The following is a 19,355-nucleotide window of genomic DNA, read 5'->3' as shown; positions in this document are numbered from 1 at the left end:
AACGGGCTTACACCTCAAAAGCAGCTGACAGAGCAAGACACACAGCAGATAATTAAAACTTTGGGTCAGAGTCCACTTTATACACACACACATTATTCATAACATAACAGTAATCCATACAATATACAAGGAAAGTTAAGGTTGGTTATTGTTAGATGCATTCATAGATACATGGCTTTAACATTCTCCTACTCATGATTCAACTCAGAAAACAAGAGCAGGCAGAAGGGCCATGCAGTAGCAGACTCAGAAAGACATCTAGAGAATAAACTACTCCCTTGGGGAAAGACAAACATGGCAAACAAGTGTCTCCATGGCCAGGAAGCAGTGAGAGCTGTTGCTTGTCTCTGAGGTGATTAATTTCAGCTATACTGGTCTTTCACTTCCCCAGGTATAACCTTTCAGCAATTACTTTTTATTTTTTATTTATTTTTAAGGAGGCCAATCTGCAAATAAAAGCAACATGCAGTTGCTTTTGCTCTGGTAAGAGGCTGGCACAGGCTGGCTCTCTTTATCTACTGAGAAACGCATAATTAGAGTTCTTTAAGATTTTTTTTGTACTTCTAGGGGAATTAGTTCTTTACAGAAGAAGGGCTTTCTCCATTGTGGAATTCATACCATAATTAGACAAAATGATGGGCTAAGCCCCAGTGGATAGAATACTCCGTAATTGGTGTTCATTTTTGTTACATCAGTCTAGGGAGATTATGCTGATTCCTTCTATTGCAGCCACTTCTGAAGCAGTGTTCAGTTTAAAACTGATATGTCATTATTAGTTACTACCCACAAATATCCTCAAGACTTGATTCATCTAAATCTGATGTAAAAAAAATAGAACACCCCAAAGAAGATTTAAAATAACTTGCATTTGCACTGCTTAGTTTCATAAGCAACAGATTTCAGCAACCATGCTTTGCCCTGTGTTCCTTGCTCAGGCACCCTTGAGCTCAAGTCAGAAAAAGAACTCCCAACATGGCACAAATAACATACATACATCAAAGTAAACCACACAAAAGGAATTGTTTCAGCATACACAGTACACAAGCAAATGAAACAGTTGATTACAATCATAGAATGAAGGCACTAACCATTAAAAACAGATAGAGGTCAGACTTCATGGAAAACAACAAATATTTAAACATTTCATGTAACAAATCAGTAACAAGGACTAGTGGTATGAACAGTTCAAAAGTTACAAATACTTGGTTAAAACCAAAAATGTCACTCAAAAAATATTTGCTGTTATCCTGCTGTTTTCAGAAATCAAGGATGCTCACAATTAAGCTTGCGGTTAAACTCATTTCAATCACAGATTTATTTTTATGGAGAAAAACAGCATTCTATGTATATGTAATTATTCAAGCTAATTAGCACCTTGGGGTAGACTGTTCACAAACAAAACATTAAGTGACCTGCAAAATATCCCAGCATATGACTGCCTCACAAAGTGAGAAATTAATTTCCAGGTTCAGAGAACCCAGAGGGAAAGATTTTGCCTATCATGACTGAAATCTAAGGCCCTGGAGGGAATGTGGGCACTATTTCAGACAACATTTCTTTTTGATCTTAGACATGAATCATTTCAACAACAAAGATCATTACATTCAGAAAACTTAACATTTTTGCTAATTATAACTGAAGTGTCATTGTATCAACTGTGGGTGCTGCCAATCAATTATACCAATTTTGTAAGGAAAAGAAAAATTATCTGCTTTATGGTGAAGGCATTGGGTCAAGTTTAACACACTGATAGGAACCTGCTGCCCAGCAGCCTGCAAGTCCTCTTAGTCCACATCTTCATTGAAAGCTCAGAGCTATTACCAAAAGAAGTTGACCACACTGTGAAGCACAAATAATTTTCTGACCCTTATATTTCCATCTCCCAGGCAAGGCAGAGACATACTTGTATTTTTGCCAAGTACATTCTACCTTTCTTCTGGATCGATTAAAGACCTCATTCTACTCTCAGCTGCCAGCACAATCTGTGATAAGTCAGATAAATCAAAACCAAGGCCCTTCATTTGGACTCATTTCTTTAACAATGAGTCACTGTTTCAGTATGGCGCAGTGACAAGAACAGCACTTTGTAGTGTGTCACTAACAGGAAACATTGGTATACAAAGCCTTACATAAATGAACAATCATTGTATCTGAATTTATCCTATGTTCATGAAAGAAATGAAGAAGGCAGTGTTACTGAAGATAGAAGTACAGGTAGTCACACATAAATGTGCCATAGGGTGGAGAAAAAAGTATTACAATGAGTTCAGTAATATTTTCTTTATGGACAAAATAATCCAAAACAGTCCTGCTTTGACATCAGTGCATGCAGCAATAATGACCCTCCCAGATATAACACTGAGATCTATTTTGTATCCAAGTCCATATAACCACACCTGGGATTAACCTGGTCCAGTATTTGAGTGTGTTCTAACAAAACAGTTTAAAATAAACTGATGAATTTTATCTTGGAGTTATGACACAAGAAATCCTGAAGGAAGATTCCACCATATGTTGATACCTAAGTAACAGTATATATTTGTACGGTACACTGGAATACACACTCAAAAGTTTACCAGTCTTAAGTGTTACTAGAAATCTGTTACACCTTTCTCTACATCTTTAGCTCATTAAAGAAAAAACCTATTAACATCTTTGTGAAATTTACTGCATAATATAAACCTTCTGGTTCACCTTGCATAGAATCTGTAGCATTTCCAGCGGTATTAAAAAAAAAAAGTCAAACAGTGAGTAGAACAAAAATATTTCACTATCAATACTCCTAAGCATGGCTGTTATATGAACATACAGACAAAAGATAGTGGTCCAGACAAAGCTTTTTAAGGACCACCAAGTTGAACTTAACAGTTTCAGCAAGTATCTGGTGGCCACTTTGATTCCCTAATATCTAATACGAATAAAACTGAGATGTAAATAATAGTTTACCATTTTATTAATGCAAAAAAAGATAAAAGCAGCAAAAGAATTGTGATTAATTTAGCACCCCTGCCTCTGGTGAAAAGGTCTGAGGAGGAGGATACAGGTGTTACAGTCTCTTTGAACAATATTTGCTTTCAATAGGCAGATTCATTGCATGGCATTTTGATACTTGAGGCCTCCTGAAGAACTGTGTTGGTTATCTCCATTGTTAGGCTTGGAAGCACATGCCATATTTTTCACTTTGATTTTGACAGCCAATTTGAGAAAGAAAAAAAAAATTGCAAATATAAAAATACTTATGCAACACAATGGCTAAAGAAAGAGAGCCTACATGCTTGATGGCTTTTAATCGATGCAGTATATGCAGACAGCCCTCTAGCGGTGTGAATGCCACTGATCGTGTTTCCACAACTCCCGCACATTTCTGTTATCTATTCACGCAGAATTAGAGTACTGTATGGAATGTTCAGTTAGTCTACATCCCACCAAAGTCCTTTTAGTTTATCAGTAGAGTGACTTGGAATCCCTGAAGAATTCTGAAGAGCAATTCAAAGTGCCTTTAAAAAGTACTGCTGCTGAGAGTCTGCCATCAGAAAATAATTAGCACACAAAAAGCAAAACTTAAACAGGACTTATCAGTTATTATGCTGTGTGGTGAGTACAGATGTTTTTATGAATCTGTACAGCAGGAATTAGATGGGAAAAGGGATGAACTCCACTCAAAGAACCTTCATAAAGATCTAAAACCGTTTACTTAGGTGTAATATTCTAACTCCCTTAAAAAGTATACATCAAAAAGAATAACTGAAATGGAGGTACTTTGGTGCTTGTAGAATGCATGCAGGGCCACCTCAGGATTTGGTTACATGCACACCAGCACAAAATACTTCCACAGAACAACGCTCAGTTGATTTCAGGGAGCCAGATTTACATGGATGAAAATAAACGTTAATAGATTTGGTTGTCAGAGGAATTACACAGTGATATAAAATACAAGGCATTCAAAGTGTTCTCTGTGGAAGTGCTTGCTGGTAACTGGTAGGCAGGAGTAGCAATACAAGTTTTCCCACAGACGGTAAGGAGTAGTGCTACATTGTCACCAGTAGAAGTTCTCTGGGGAACTGAAGAGACCAGCTGCCAAGAGACATCATAATATTCAGTTAGGATAACACACCTTGCAGTAGCACTCAGACTGCCTTCTATGCCTGTACATCAGCCTGTATTGAAAATATCCTTCAGATTGTTTTACAGCCTCCCAATTTTAATTGGAAATGAACAACCTTGAGAAATTTTATTTCATATTAAGCCCACGTTCTGGTTCTTTAATGCAAGTATTTTGCCTTTTACAGAAGCCTATCAGAGGCATCAAGTATCAGAGGTTCAGGCTATGATCAAGTTTCTCACACAGCAAGTATCTACATAGTACACACTATATCCAACTGTAAAGATGTTCTGCTCTACACATGGATCAAAGTCCAGTAGAATTTCACTTTCATTAGCACAGAATTAGCAAGCCAGGAGCTTCCAAGTCAGGATTCAAAAAAATCATGATACTGTTTAAATACAAAGTAAACAGAAGTAATAAAAAGATACATAGTTACTTGTATACAAGTATTATTTATGCCTTAACCTTAAGGAACTTAGGATTCACTTAGTCATTTTTCTCAGTCTCCTCTCCACAAGCATAAGGCCTTAAATCATGATCACAACTCCAAAACCTGGAGCTTTTAGTGGGTGCCACCAAATATTTAGAAAAACAAAAAACAATGAGATCAATCTGATCACAGACTGATACAGTGTTCAGTCTAAGCCACTTTCTCCCACCACAGAAGTGAAATATTTAGTCAGTGGACACAGACTTTTCACATTCCTTCAGCGTCTGCCCACTCTTAGTTGGCCCTGAGGAAGAGATTATCTAACACTCCTTTAGCTGTCAACATTCAGACAGAGCTTTTGTGCATCTCCAGGCCTGTAAACCTCAGTGTAAAATAACAAGCCCGTGAAGTGACAATTCAAGTTATATAGAAATGTTGAAATATTTCAAAGTATACCATTTCACTTTGCTTGACAAATGTTCCTGTCATTTTTCCAGACCAAGCATCTCTGAATCACATTAATATGAAGGAATAATTCCCTCAAATATACTCCGTAAAATTTTGACAGGTCCCTGAAGTGACAGAAATGTCCCTCACAGGGACATCACAGCTTGATGAGAGGGGAAAAGTGAACATTTTTTCAGTTTAAATGTACATGAAGTCAACAAGAAAAACAAGTTCATTTTCACTTACCTTGTAAATTAACAAATGTGTAAAAATAAAGGAAAATATACTACTAATGGAAAAAGTAGAGAAGCCCAATTGCTCTCTTGTGTCTCATGTGATCCACTGCAACACTGTATCACAAGCCAAAAGGAGAAACATACTGCACATGAAATGCAAAGTAAAGGAAAGACAGGTTTGTGGTTTTAACTAGTCATTAAGAACATTTTTCCTTCAAACAAGCCCAGTCATTGCAGGCTTACAGGCTTCTTTACTTTTCTCCTGGCAAAATTTAATTGGAACAGTTGTGAGTAGTCTTTAAACTACAAGAGTAAACTGAAGGGAGTACATAGTTTTCAAAACCAAGATGTGAACTAAGTTTATTTTCATGCATTATTTCATTTTTATTTCTTACACCTGAATAATATAATTACGGAGCTTTCAGAGCAAACTATGGCAAGCTGAGTTGAATACAAAGAGACAGTGTTCAAAACTGAGCCATCAAAAGAAAACCAGGAACATCTCAAAGAAAGGCTAAGGAGAAAAAGCAGCATACACAATTTCTCACCTAACAAAAACCAGCTTGCACTCACTCCATCTTTAGACTCTTTCCCAGATGTTGTCATGGGAAGATAATACCAGAATATAAATTACGCCATATAAAGCACAGATGGACACAAGCTCTCATAGGAAAATACCTATTTCATCCCTCTTCTAACTTTTCTCTTGGGTCTTGACTACATTATGTCAGCTTGACCCCATACTTCTTTAGAATAAACATCTCACACTCCATCAAGGAACACATTTAACCTAGAGAGAAACAACTAGATCTACAGAGACTCTTCAGCCCAAGCAGGGCACTGTTCCACACAGACTCTGCCCCAAATGTAACAGTCACTCACTGTCTGAATCACAGGGCTAAAAAGAACACTATCCCAGCTACTAATGGCAATAAAGAGATAGACATTAACTTAAAAACTGGGGAATTGTGGCATGTTGGGTTTAGGTAGGTGCAATCCTGCCTTTTTATGTGTGCATTTTCATACTGATGCTTGTGTAAATAAGGGAACCAAATTATTTGTGAACAAATGCAGTTAAATCTGCCAGATCCCCTTGAGCTGGATTCCTGTGTGTTTGTATGAGTATCCATAAAAGCACAAGAGCAGCATAGGAATGAATGGACAAGAGCAAAGCATAACACCATGTCCGGATAACCTGATTTCACCTGCCTTAGAACTGCAGGAATAAGCTCCAAGTTCTGTGACTGACCTGTAGTTCTTACAGATACACGCTCACCCTGCTTACATCCTACAGTACAAACAGAGATGGGACTTAGACTCTCAGTGAATCATTCCCCCTTTCCTTATCCATTTTAGTTTAACACCACCTTAACAAGCCTAATTCAGTATGTAAGTAGAACGCATCAGAGTAAACTCCAAAGGAAGTTTATGCCACTGCAACAGTATCTCTGAGGTTTAGATTTTGTTTCCCCTTTCTAGTCTCTAAACAACACAATATTGTGAGCACAAACTGCAGAGGACACTGACTTTACAGCGATGTGCTGAAAAGATCAAACTAGAGTATGATGGAAGAGACCTTAAAGCCCATCTAGTCCCAACCTCCCACTGTAGGCAGGATTGCCATCCACTAGATCAGGCTGACCAGAACCCCCACCCAACGTGCCATTGAACATCTCTAGGGATAGGGTATGTACTCTAGACAGCCTGTGTTAGTACCTCACCACTCCAAGTATTTTCTCTTACTATCTAATATACATCTCTCCTCCTTTAGTTTAACACTATTCTCCCCATCCTACCACTCTGTTCATGTTAGAAGTCAATCTTTCTCCTATTGACAAGCTCTCTTTAAGAAGTGGAAGGCCACACTAAGGTAATCCAGAGCTTTCTGCCCTCCAGATAGAAAAAGCCCATTGCCTTTGGCCTCCCACTGTGGGCTCCAGCCATTTGAAATCATAAGGAACACTCTACACTTCAGACATTGTTTCAGAGATTTCTGAATGGTTTTCAGTCTAGAAGGCAAATAAACAAAATAGAGCCCTATAGAATGAAATTCAGCTCTCATAATTACAACAACAAAAGAACTAGAGATAGAACATGACCAACCACAGCCTTAAATACACAACATTTTAGGAGTTGTGCTTTTAATCCTTATTTCAAGTAAAATCACATATAACATAGTCTGTCCTATGAAACAGTGAAACTGCTTCTGACAAAACTTTTTTGTAATACCAAGCAAAGCACTGCTGAGAATATCAATAGACATTTTAAAAAATTAATTAAAAATTAACTTACCCCACCAGCAATTAGGATTTATAGCCACAGAATGCTCCTAACAAAACAACCTCCAGCCAGAAAATCTTCCTTGCCAGAGGCAAACCCTTACATGAGCCTGGGGGGTGGACCCAGGATCCACTGCCTCCAGTCACATGGGAAGCAAGGGCTAGTTTTTTGCACCTGTGCTTCCTGGGCCAGCCATACCCCTGTACCATGTGTTCAATCAACAGTTCAGGCTATGACCTAACAGTTTCCCCTACAAACATTATTCACAGGCCTGTAAAAACTGATTAAGTATTAAGGACTCTCTGTTGATAGGTGCTGTATAGGGACTGTTATGTCACAGCTGGATATTCCACAGCATTGTTAAGAGGAATTTAAATTACAGTATTACTGGGCAGCCTTCACTCCAATTTCTCACTTAAGGATCAGAAAGACTATTAAAAGCATCTTCACTTTAGTGTATTGTAAGGTGGAATGATACAAAGTTAGTAACAGATATTCAAAAGATTATTTATAAGGAAAGACTCACTAATATTGATGCCTTCACTAGGAAGTGCTGAAGCAACCTCCACCAGAGAGCAGTCTCCAAGTGATGCTGCCTTAGTGGTGGTCAGCCCTTAAATGAGGTCTAGAGGAGGTGGAGTCGAGCTCCACCCCTTCCGGGAGCACAGCTAAATTACTCTCACCTGTGCTCCCACAGCTGACCTAACATTTGCCTCAGCTGATTAATCAGAGGTTCAGGCTGTGATTACCAGTTTCCCATACACGTATATATAATATATTAAAGTTTGAAGTAACAAATAGGGAAAGTATAAACAATTTACTGCTCATATACAGAATGTTTTCCAGAGAGTGCCTTACTTCATAGGATTTAAGTTACTACTGGACAGCTGAAACCACAATTGTTGATGAGGAACAGTGACAACCTTTATAAATTTGTTCTAACTGAGGAATGAATGCATGGACTCAACTCACCATAATGAATTTACTTATCGTTTGGGCAGAGAAAAAGCATGAGTTACAGTACCTTAATTACAAGCAAGCAGTAAGCTAAACTACAGAAACCTAGCTTAATATCAGATAATGATGCAGAAAGGAAATATACTTAAATTCTATGTTTATATAAAAAATAATTTCATTAACCTACTCTTATCTTTCCTCAGAAAGGTTTACAAATGTGTTGATGCTCATCCCTGATGCACTTGCAAGTTTAGCGTTCTTTCTATCATTCTTGACACTTCCTATTGATCAGCTGTCAGGACCCTAAAATGTATTCGTATGTTTTAATAACTTAACCAGCCTCACCTAGTGCCTTTATCACACACTCTCTGATGGTTGTGGGGGTGTGTAGAAGGACATACAATAGATGGGAGGAGTTTTAGTTAAAGCTGTGGCTCTAAGTTAAGGGAGAAGTCAGATGGTTTTCCTCTTAGTTTTGTTCTTGAGTTGCTGTTTAGGTTTCCTTTCTTGGAAATATCCTGTTACCTTATTTTTGCCCGTGGTTGCTAGACTGCTGACTGGACGTGCTGTTGCTGCTCTGGTTACCTTTCTCTGGAGTGCCAGACTGCACCCTGTCTTTGCCTGGCTTGTGTTGCATCCTTAGTGTCTGATTTTCTTTCTCTAGGAGAGAGCATAAAGAGCAGCATGAGGTCCTGAGCACTCAGAACTGATATTGGTTTGCTTAACAATGTGTTTCTCAAGATAAAATACCCTCTTCCTGTGTCTACTGTACCATTTGCTTTAATCAAAAAACAAATACATTTTAATGTAGCTTATTATGCTAAATGGAAACAATAGGGGGCTAATGAGCATTGTGAATGAGCCATTAACATGGCAATCAGAGGTATCCTCAGGATTGGCTAGATCTCTGCATCCTTCTTGGAACGCTCAGCAATGCATACAGCTGTGACTGTACATATTGAACTGAACTCAGGGAATAAATAGATTTAGATATCTAACTTGAGTAGCCTTCTCTTCATAGAGCTATGTGTTACACCTAGGAAAACTCGGTTCCTTTTATGTAAGTGCTTAACCCCAATTATCTGTTTTAATACGTTTTGTTGTTTTCCTTTGTGTGGAAACTAACCTTTTCTTTTCTCCACGACAGGATTTCATCAAAAGGGAAAGTATACCTGAGGTAATAAATCTACTGCTGACTCCATCCTCACAACTGATTTAAAGCAGCTTAGCAACAGCATGTTTTCCAGAGAAGGCCTCCATCTCCTGCCTGATTTCCTATCCCTGGCTCCTGGAATCACAGCCCAGAGGGAGCAAATATGCACTTGTTCAAGGGAGCACTTTTCATCAGCCTTCTTAAGAATGTAGTGAGATCAGCCTGAAACATCAACAGAAAGAGGTGCACTTAGAGAAAAGGCATTAGGGAGTGAGGAAACCTACCTGGATTCAGTAATATTAATCATACCTATTTCAAACAGCCAGAAAGCACAAACTGGCAATAGCTGGTATCATTCACATTCCAGAAGCTTTCCAGCTGTAGGAATGGAATGCTGTTTCTGCATTAGATATTGAAAAGGGGAAATTGATCTGAAGAAGCAGAGCACAATGTATTTGTATTTTGTAACTTGTCCTTAGAAATACCATGTTTCAGTAGCATGTTTTAGAAACATAGTTGCTGAATTATGTGATTAAAATCTATTGCAGTTTTGCAAGAATTAAATGCTCCAAATAGTATAGGCATAGTATCAAGGACTAGAAAGCATATTGTTTGGATAAAAGACCCTCAGCAAAAGTAAAACAGACTTAACAAACATCACAGAAGTCAGGGCCTTTACACAAGGCTGCGTAGCCTTGCTCTGTGGGTAGGCTGGGATGGAACAGGCAGGCATCAAGACGCTCCCCTCTAACCTCCTTCCAAGCTTATCTCTAGGCAAGGACAAGCAGATGTCCAGAAACAATGACCAAGTGTTGAATGAGCAAATGTGAGAAGTTAACTAATTAGTGATATATGCTTAGCTAGCAAAAATTTATCCAGTATCTGTATGTTTAGCTGAGCATCAGGAAGATTGCGAACCTAAAATACTCAGCCAATGAGGAACCAGGGGAGGCAGCAGAGATAAGCATCGAGCAATAGGGCATAAAAGATGTAATGCTGTTTTCTGTGTGCTCTACTGCCTGTGGGAGGCCCACCGTTGTAATTGCAAATAAAATGTGCTTTATCAGAGACACTGTTGTGATAGCTTATTTGGATGTTTCCAGCACAGCTGCATTAATCAAGGCTCCTTGGGCTAGTTAATTGCTTTGTGAGGAAAAGTCATTAAAGAAAAATGCCATTTTGGTATTAGTGTGTGTATGTGTGCTTGTGTATGTAAAAGTGTGTGCTTTCCAGTGAAATAAATGGCTTTTTAAATCTAGTTGAGTCTGGCAATTCCTCTTCCACTGAGAGACAACTTCCTTCTCCACACAGGAACTTGAGGGGAAGGAAATGGGATGAAACAGAAATAAAGAGAGAAGGGACAGTAGCACCTACAGAGGCAGCGATCCTCGAAGCAAATCACTTTCATAGCAGGGCTGGGATAAACTGGCGATTCTATCCTGCCCTGCGTCAGCTACAGCGGGCGGAGCTGGGAGGCAGGAGCCGCCCCTCAGCCGGCCGCCATTTTGGGAGGGGCCGGGCCAGCCTCTGGCGCGCCCTCTGGCGCCCGCCTGCCCGCAGCCGAGGAGCAGCTTGACCGCCGGCCGAGCGTGCGGTCAGCGGCCATGAAGTCCGTCTTCGTCACCGTGGGCACCACCAGCTTCGACGAGCTGATCGCGGCCGTTTCTTCCCCGGCGGCCGAGCAGGTGAGGCGCAGCAATGCCCTCACGGCTGAGGTGCCGTGTCTCAGCCCTGCGCCTGCGCGGTGGCTGAGGGGGCGGCTGTGGGGAGCGGCGTGAAGCCGAAGTGGGAGCTGTTCTGCTGGGAATGGGAGGCACTGGAAGGACAGCCGGCAGTCCCGGGCTGCACTATCCTCAGCTTCATTTCCTCCGCCCCAGGTGCTCCGGAGCCGTGGTTGCCGGCAGCTCGTGCTGCAGATCGGGCGGGGTGCAATGCAGCCCTCCCCTCAGCACGGCCCGACCTTCGTGCGGGAAGTGTTCCGCTTCAAAGAGTCGCTGGCTGAGGAGCTGCGGAGCGCCGACCTGGTCATCAGCCACGCAGGTGGGGCATGGTGGGTTGCCCAGGTGTGCTTTTGGGGGCGGGTGGGGCATGGTGGGTTGCCCAGGTGTGCTTTTGGGGGCAGGTGGGGCATGGTGGGTTGCCCAGGTGTGCTTTTGGGGGCAGGTGGGGCATGGTGGGTTGCCCAGGTGTGCTTTNTGGTGGGTTGCCCAGGTGTGCTTTTGGGGGCAGGTGGGGCCCGGTGGGTTGCCCAGGTGTGCTTTTGGGGGCGGGTGGGGCCCGGTGGGTTGCCCAGGTGTGCTTTTGGGGGCGGGTGGGAGTGTTGGTGGTGGTCTGTGCTGTGAGACGCTGGGCTGAACTGGCATTACATGCTCATGTCCACAGCTGAAGTTGTGTGGATAAAAGGTTCTGTTCTCTAGTCTCTAGTGTTTCAGTGTGTTGGTGTTTCATCAGCTACTGCAAACACTGAGTGCTTTCTGCTTCTCCTGCAGGTGCAGGTAGCTGTTTGGAGACTCTAGAGGAAGGAAAGCCGCTGCTTGTGGTGATAAATGAGAAGCTGATGGACAACCATCAGCTGGAGCTGGCACGGCAGCTCCACAAAGATGGACACGTCCTCTATTGTAACTGCAGGTATGGAGCTGCTGCAGCTGTCCCACCAAATACAGTGCTCAGGGGCATAACTGTTATTACAGTATTGAGAATGTAGCAAGAAGACTTACATCTTTCTCTGTAACAAAATCACACTAACCATGTACCTCCGTAAGCTCCCTCACTGGGTGCAGACCTTAGGAGTGCTTGCCTTTCTTTTATTTGCAAGGTGGATTTTCCATAGGTACCTTTTCCGTAGACAGAATCCTGCACCTGGGTAGGAATAACCATGTGCATCAGTACAGGTTTAGGGGTGACCTGCTGGCACAGTGATCTGAGGAGAAGGACTTGGGGTCCTGGTTCATAAGAGGTTGGTTGTGATCCAGCAGTGTGCCTTTGTGACTTAGAAGGACAACGATATCCTGGGGTCAGGTCATGAGGGTATGTCCGGCACATCAATGGAGGTGATTCTAGTCCTTTTACTCTGTCCTGCTGAGGCCGTATCTAGAATACTGTGTCCAGCTCTGAGCCCCCCAATTCAAAAAAGAGTCCAGCGGAGGATCACAAAGATGAAGAGGAACATGTCGTCTATGAGGAAAGGCTGAGAGACCGGGGGCTGTGAGAATGCTGAGAGAGGAGCTCAGCACTGTTTATGAATATCTGAAGTGTGGGAGTCAAGTTGATGAGGAGCAGACTCTATTCAGTGGCATGCAACAATAGAACAAGGAGCAATGTAGGAAAGGGAACACAGGAGGTTCCATAAAAACATGAGGAAGAACTTTATTGTAAGAATGATGGAGCACTGAAACAGGCTGCCCAGAGAGGCGGTGGAGACTTTTGGGACCTGCCAAGATGCCTTTTTGTGTAATATATTGTAGGGAACCTGCTTTAGCAGAGGGGTTGGACTTTCAACCAACAGTTGAAAACCATGAGCTATAAGGAGTAACTTGCTCCCTGCAGGCTTAGTACTCAATTTCATTGTGTTGCCATATAGATTTCCCTTCTGAAGTGCACTAAAGTTGACTGTGTAAGAAAAATGAAAGTATCTGGAGTATTTAGGGGAAAAAATGAACATAAGAATAGCCCTTAGTGATATGGATCAGGAGTCCATGAAGCTCAGTATCCTATCTGCAGTGGCCACATGCAGGACAAGCATCTCCTTCTATTACTTTCCCTCTAACACTTGAGTAGTTTGATTCAGGGATGACCTAGGCCAAGTGCTGTAGAGTTTGTAACTTCAAATACATCTGTCTGTGAATTCACTTTCACCTCGTTTGACAGGGAGTTTCATCTGCAACATGAGGGAAGAATAAAAAGCACAGCTCCTTTTGTTTGTGTTCATCCTGGCTTCTGTTTGTTTCATTTGCTATCCTTGCTATGTCTATATCTTTCTGTTTTCTCTTTATTTATGATAGTTTATGATCCATTGCACTCTATAAACAACAGATGACCTCTTAACTGAAAGCAGGAGAAATGTAATTGCTGTTATTTATTCTGCATCTTTTCTTTTGATCTGCAAATAGGACTTTGCATGTTTCAGAAGAGCTTTCTCTGAAGGTCTGTCATTCAGCAACAGGAAGGCATTTTTAATTCATTTTTGAGCAGTGCTTAGTATTTGAGGCTTATTTGCAGTCTGACAATTGAAAGATAACAGATTGATTTAGCTGTTATCACTGGTAATGGTGTTAAGTGGAGGACTATGCCATGTGTTCAGATGGGATTAATTCACCATAAACCATATTGAGAAAGATTCCCAGGCTTTATTCAATATACCATCATTGCAGCCGTAGAAGACATAAGAAGTCAGAACTGAACTGGCCCATGAAAGCTGTGACTTATGTTGAAGTGTGTTCTTCCAGTGAGGGCTGGGGCTCACTAAATGATGCAGTTTCTTTTCCTTTCAGCATATGCCCTTATTTCTGTTTCAGTGTTAAAGTAGTATGAAAGAAAGAAAAGTGGGGGCAGGAGAGAGAAATCTTTGGGATGAATCTGTTTTGTTTTTTGTTTCTTTGGCTTTCACAGCACACTCGTGGAGACACTGCAGTCAATGGACTTGTCAGCTTTGAAACCTTTTCCTCCTGGACAACCAGAAAAGTTTGCTTTGTTTTTGGATAAAGTTGTTGGGTTTGAATAAACGATTTTGAAGAATAAAAAGGCCGTATCAAAACCATTCTCATCTCTTAGGAGGCCGTCCATGCTTCAAGATTCCACCAGCTGGGAGAAATTCAAAGAAAATTCCTGTTAATATCAACTGATGGTTTGCAGTTCAGTTCCAGTTCAAAGTTATCTATATTTATGCTTAAAAGAGCACAGTGCCAAAAAAGAAGATAGAGTATGAACTCCAACTGGACTGATGTGGTAGGAGAAGCAAATGCAGACTTCTGGATTCATTTATTTATTTGCTAATATAAACATAGCTATTTTAAAGAAGTTACTGATCAGGCAAGCAAGAGATGTCCCAGAAGACATGAAGAGTGAAATACCTGACCTAAGAAGCATCAATGAATAATGTGAAATAACCTTTCATTCAGCTGGAGCCCCGTGGATGTAAATCCTGATGATCCAAGAGGTGAACACCGGACAGAACATCCAGCATCCAGTCCCTTTTGCTTTCGCTACTGTTAAGGCTAAAGCTGGATCAAACCACGCTTTAGAGAAAGGAACAATCTGCTTCTTCCTTTTGCAAGTCTGATGTATTGTTTTCATTCTTTGCCTTGGAAGGGTGATTCACAATTTAGAATAATGCTGCGGAAGGATCAGATTTGTAAAATCTTCCTGCAAGTGGTTCCGTACACAGCAGTAGTGCTACCAGGGCTATCACTTGCTCTCTAACAACAGTAATCTTGGACAAATGTGTTATATAAATGTTAATACACACATATGTAGACAGACAGTGCTAGCTGTTGGTGAGTGGTGGGGTTTGATCTCCCAGTTCAGCTGCGTAACTTTGAATGCGCAACAAGTACGTGAAAGAAACAATACAGAAGTTTATTTTGTAGGATTATGGGGCTATTTTTGTCAAAATCCCAATGTTTTTAATAAATAGTGCCTGCAACGGAGTGTGCATGTCTTCTGTGACTAGTTCACAATCTCGTTTGTGCAAATGATGTATTGCTGTGAGAATAACTCACTAGAAAAGCATACAAAGCTAATCCATACATTCAATTTATCCTTGATTTTATGTATAAGCTTTAATGGTCTAACAGACTGAGGAACTTGGCTAAGTCGGTCTTATGCGCCATCGTACGGCTTTGCTGTCAGGAGACCGAGTGTCTCCATGGCCCATAAGCACCTCTCTAAACCTCGGGCCGGCAGTGTCCCTAGGGTGGACAAGCTAAATTGTTTCTTAACTGCCCATGGCGCTGTCTCGGCTCTGATTGCTCAGCGCTAGTGGAAACGTCCTTGGTTCCCTGCTGGGCTCTGCCTTCAGCGCTGCTTCACGTGTTTACACGTGCAAAGTGAATTTAGGAAGTGAAAGATGTAGGGGGAACGTGCTGAACTGGGCCTGGGCGTGGGGAATTAACTGCTTTCCATGGGAGGAGAATGGGGCTGAAAGGGCACGTTATCGCATCGTTACTTGTTTGATTGCGGTGAGGGAACGCCTTGGTTGCTCCATGCTGACTGTAGCTCCCCGTTAGAAGTGAGGGAAATCAGTTTCTTTGGTACCATCGATGTATCCAGGTGAATATTTTTAAAAGCAAAGAGGATTTCAACTTCACACCGTCCCCGCGTGCTACTTTGTCTGTAGTGCTAGAGAACTGTGCGTGTAGGTGCAGCTGATGGCCCGTCCTGTCGGTACTTTGGTGGTTTTCTTGCAAAACCAAACTCCCGAACCGGTGCTTCTCGTGCCCGAGCGCAGCTTCTAGTAGCGATGTAGGAGCAGGTCCATGCGTTTCCCTAACCTGCACGTGCTCCCCGAGGTGCGCCGTGCCCGCCCCGCAGGGTGCACGCATGCAGGCAGACCGGCCGGCAGCAGCAGCGCCCGCAGCCGGGCACGAGCCCCCGCACTCGAGGCGGGCACAAGAGCGCGAGCGGCCGCACCTGGGCGCGCCGAGCGTCGACCCTCATTGGCAGCCGGCTGCACCCCCAGTGCTATGGGAGGAGCCTCGGCCCCGCTGGCCGGCCGGCACGATGCACAAGGGCTGGAAGAAGTACTTCGGGCAGAAGTCGCTCAGCGAGGTGACTATGGACGAGTACCTGGGCAGTCTCGGCCTGTACCGCAAGCTGACGGCTAAGGACGCCTCCTGCCTCTTCAGAGCCATCTCGGAGCAGGTGGGGCCCTCGGCGGGCCGGGGTCGGCTCAGGGGGAGATGCTCCCCGGGAGGGAGCGCTTGTGGGGCCGCCCCGTCCCCAGGTGCGACCGGCGCTGCCAGCCTTAGAGAGCGGCGGGGGAAGCGACCCCGGCGTCCAGCGATAAGTGGGCTCCGCAACTTTCTCCTTCGTTCTCACATTAACGTTGTTTTCCAGCTGTTCTTGTGCCAAATTCATCACATGGAGGTGAGGAGAGCTTGCGTCTCGTTTATGAGGCAAAACCAGCGGAACTTTGAATCCGTAAGTACTGGTTGTTCTGGTGGGGTTTGTCTCGCTTTTGTGCTTTTCCCCGTACGTACATTGGAAATAGCGGGGGAGTTGGCCATGAACACCCCCGTATACCCGTGCTGTGAGGCGGGGAGTATCAGCGGGTGCTGCCCTCAGCCCGGAGCGGCTGGGGAGTGTTCCGTGTTACCTCGTGGAGCTGGACCTGCTGAAATCATAAAGCTGCTAATAGCTGGACTTCTCATTCAGTGACCAGAGGGTACCAGTTACTCGTGTGGCACAAGTAACGTAGAATTAATTATATGAGAAACCTGTAGAACTGTCACAATCCTAACAACGTTGAGATGCTGCTAGTCGTAGAGAGGCTTTATCCACAGAGCACCTACAGATGTCAGCAGGAGAGAGCTCGTAGTCCTGATGGTGTCCTGGGCTGGGACAGGGTTCCAGGTTTCCCTTGGAAGCAGAAGTCATGTGCAGTGAGCTTTGGTCCTCTGCAGAGCAGCTTTCTTTTTATGATTCTCAGAATCTTTACAGCAACTTCTCTAACGTGCCTTACATTCTGTGCCTTGCTTACAGCCACCCCTCTGCCGGGGAGGCACCTGCCTGCAGCTGAGGCTTTTTAATTAACGCTTCCACAATTCAGGTGCTGAGAAACGAATATAGAACAGCTGAGATATGTCTTGGGTTGTGCAGTTGTAGGCTTGTGGGTTTTTATTTCTTTCTCTTCAGTCAGTTTTAGTGCTTAATCTAGGAGGGAAATGAATCGCAGGGTGTTATTCAGACTCAGGTCTTAAGTTTCCGAGGACTTGTTATCTCCACCCTGATACATCCGAATCGTCCCCATACCCCGAGGTGGGGAACAGCTGAATAATTCCCCAGGTAGAATAGTCCTATCAGCCCGAAGTGATAGGACTTGGGAGGACAGTGTTTGCTGTCTGCATTCCCCTGCTCTCAGCCCGTGGTGGATGTCCTGTTCAACAGCCAGTGATGATGTTTGTTTGACAGAGTGTTCAGATCTAAAGTTTTTTGTTTGTTTGTTTAATTTGCTTAAATCCTTATATTCTTCTTTGCTTTTCTTAAAAGTATGTGGAGGGATCATTTGAGAAATACCTTGAACGACTGGGAGATCCAAAGGTAAGAATGATCCAGCACTTGCATAGATATTAAAATCTGAGGTGACCAGAACAGGGAAATAGTTGAATGTTTTCAGTACTGTTTGTTTTTTGCTAGATAGACCTCAGTCCTGGAGGTTTATTTCCATAGAGAATATTATGTTTTTGCAATGAACGTTCATGTGTGTATGTGTCTGTTTTAGTGGAGAATTTGTGTGGGTGCAAAGAAGCTATCTGTGCAGACTAGAAAATAAAGCTGAGGCCTGTTTGTAGGCTTTATTTGTAGCTGCAGTATGGGCTGTATACCATATCATATGTGTTTATTGGACTCTGTGATTCCTTTTTTCTTCTTTACCCTCAGGCTTGAAATGTACAGTTCTAATTCTTGTTTCTTGATACTCTTAAACTAGAAACTGTGGTGAATGCCGCAGTCTCTGAAACAATGCTTATTAAAAAAATAATAATAATTAAAAAAAAAAGTTTAATTAAAGAAAGCCCTAAAAAACCCCACAAAAATCCCATGATTCTTAAGTGATGTCATTAAGAGTTGCTGCCAAAAGTAGCACTATCTTTAGCCATTGGTTTGGTAGCTGTGGTCATTCCACATTGGAGAAATATATATATATATATATATTTCCGGGAATTCTAATGTCTCAACTCTCAGTCCATTCTTTATTTTCTTTATCTAATGGAATTTATCTGAATAAGGTTATCTAAACTAAATTTAATTGTTTCAATACTATGGAGAGCTAGTATAGAGGTCTTAGTGTTGAAGATGGCTCTGCTACCTCTTGTCATCTCCTAATCCCACATAGGAAAGTGCTGGCCAGCTGGAAATAAGTGCTTTATCGGTGATCTACAAGTAAGTCTTTCTTTTTAAGTTTCATTTTGTTTTGTACTGTGAATTGGTTTGAGTTCCAGCTATTTTCCCCATAACCTTTTGTTTGTTGCTGGAGCGCTCATTTGTGAAACATAGTAAGAATGCAACCGTAAAGGAGTTAATTGAGTTAACTTGCAAATAGTGCCATCGCAGCCTCCAGTTCTAATACTGTGCATTAAGGGGCAGGTTAGTTTCCAGCAGTGTTTGTTATTCTTTCACTAGTGTTAAACTCAGTGAAGTGTTGCCTTTCAGTAGTTGAAGAATGGAGGGCTGGTGAAAGAGGTAGGAGTTCTGTGTAGTAGAAGCTTACTGCTTTCTTCAAGGGCAGCATAAGCCTGCACAAGTGCTGGTGGTCTTGTTAAAGACGAATGTTGCTGTCCCTGTACATGCACGATGATTTCCATTGATCAGGGAAGGAAGAACACGTTCTTTGCAGACTGGTTCTGTTTCCTTACTGAAAGGGCAAATGGAACTTTTGCAAGGCTTAACTGGTTTCCTGTATTGACGTTGTAATCCTTCTAAAGGGTGATGGAATCATCTGAATTTGTTTTACTGGTTAGGCACCCTGCCATTAACATAAGTACTTGATCTAATACGATATGTGTAATAATATGTGATTAGATGTAGCTGTTC

General features: G+C 42.4%; 1 protein-coding gene across 1 annotated transcript in view; it reads left to right on the top strand.

Moving 5' to 3' along the window:
- The first annotated feature begins 10,522 nt into the window (after positions 1–10,522).
- Positions 10,523–19,355, top strand: part of ALG13 (ALG13 UDP-N-acetylglucosaminyltransferase subunit) — a 28,666-nt gene continuing 19,833 nt past the window's right edge. Inside the window, exons 1-8 of the mRNA XM_032444130.1 lie at positions 10,523–11,293; positions 11,486–11,648; positions 12,098–12,236; positions 14,217–14,325; positions 15,975–16,466; positions 16,662–16,745; positions 17,814–17,864; positions 18,658–18,704. Coding sequence (XP_032300021.1) covers positions 11,213–11,293; positions 11,486–11,648; positions 12,098–12,236; positions 14,217–14,325; positions 15,975–16,466; positions 16,662–16,745; positions 17,814–17,864; positions 18,658–18,704 — 1,166 coding nt within the window. The 5' untranslated portion in view covers positions 10,523–11,212. The remainder of the gene's footprint in view (positions 11,294–11,485; positions 11,649–12,097; positions 12,237–14,216; positions 14,326–15,974; positions 16,467–16,661; positions 16,746–17,813; positions 17,865–18,657; positions 18,705–19,355) is intronic.

The sequence above is a fragment of the Coturnix japonica genome, chromosome 4 (assembly GCF_001577835.2).
Source record: "Coturnix japonica isolate 7356 chromosome 4, Coturnix japonica 2.1, whole genome shotgun sequence".
NCBI lineage: Eukaryota > Metazoa > Chordata > Aves > Galliformes > Phasianidae > Coturnix > Coturnix japonica.
This window is presented reverse-complemented; position numbering and strand designations above follow the sequence as displayed.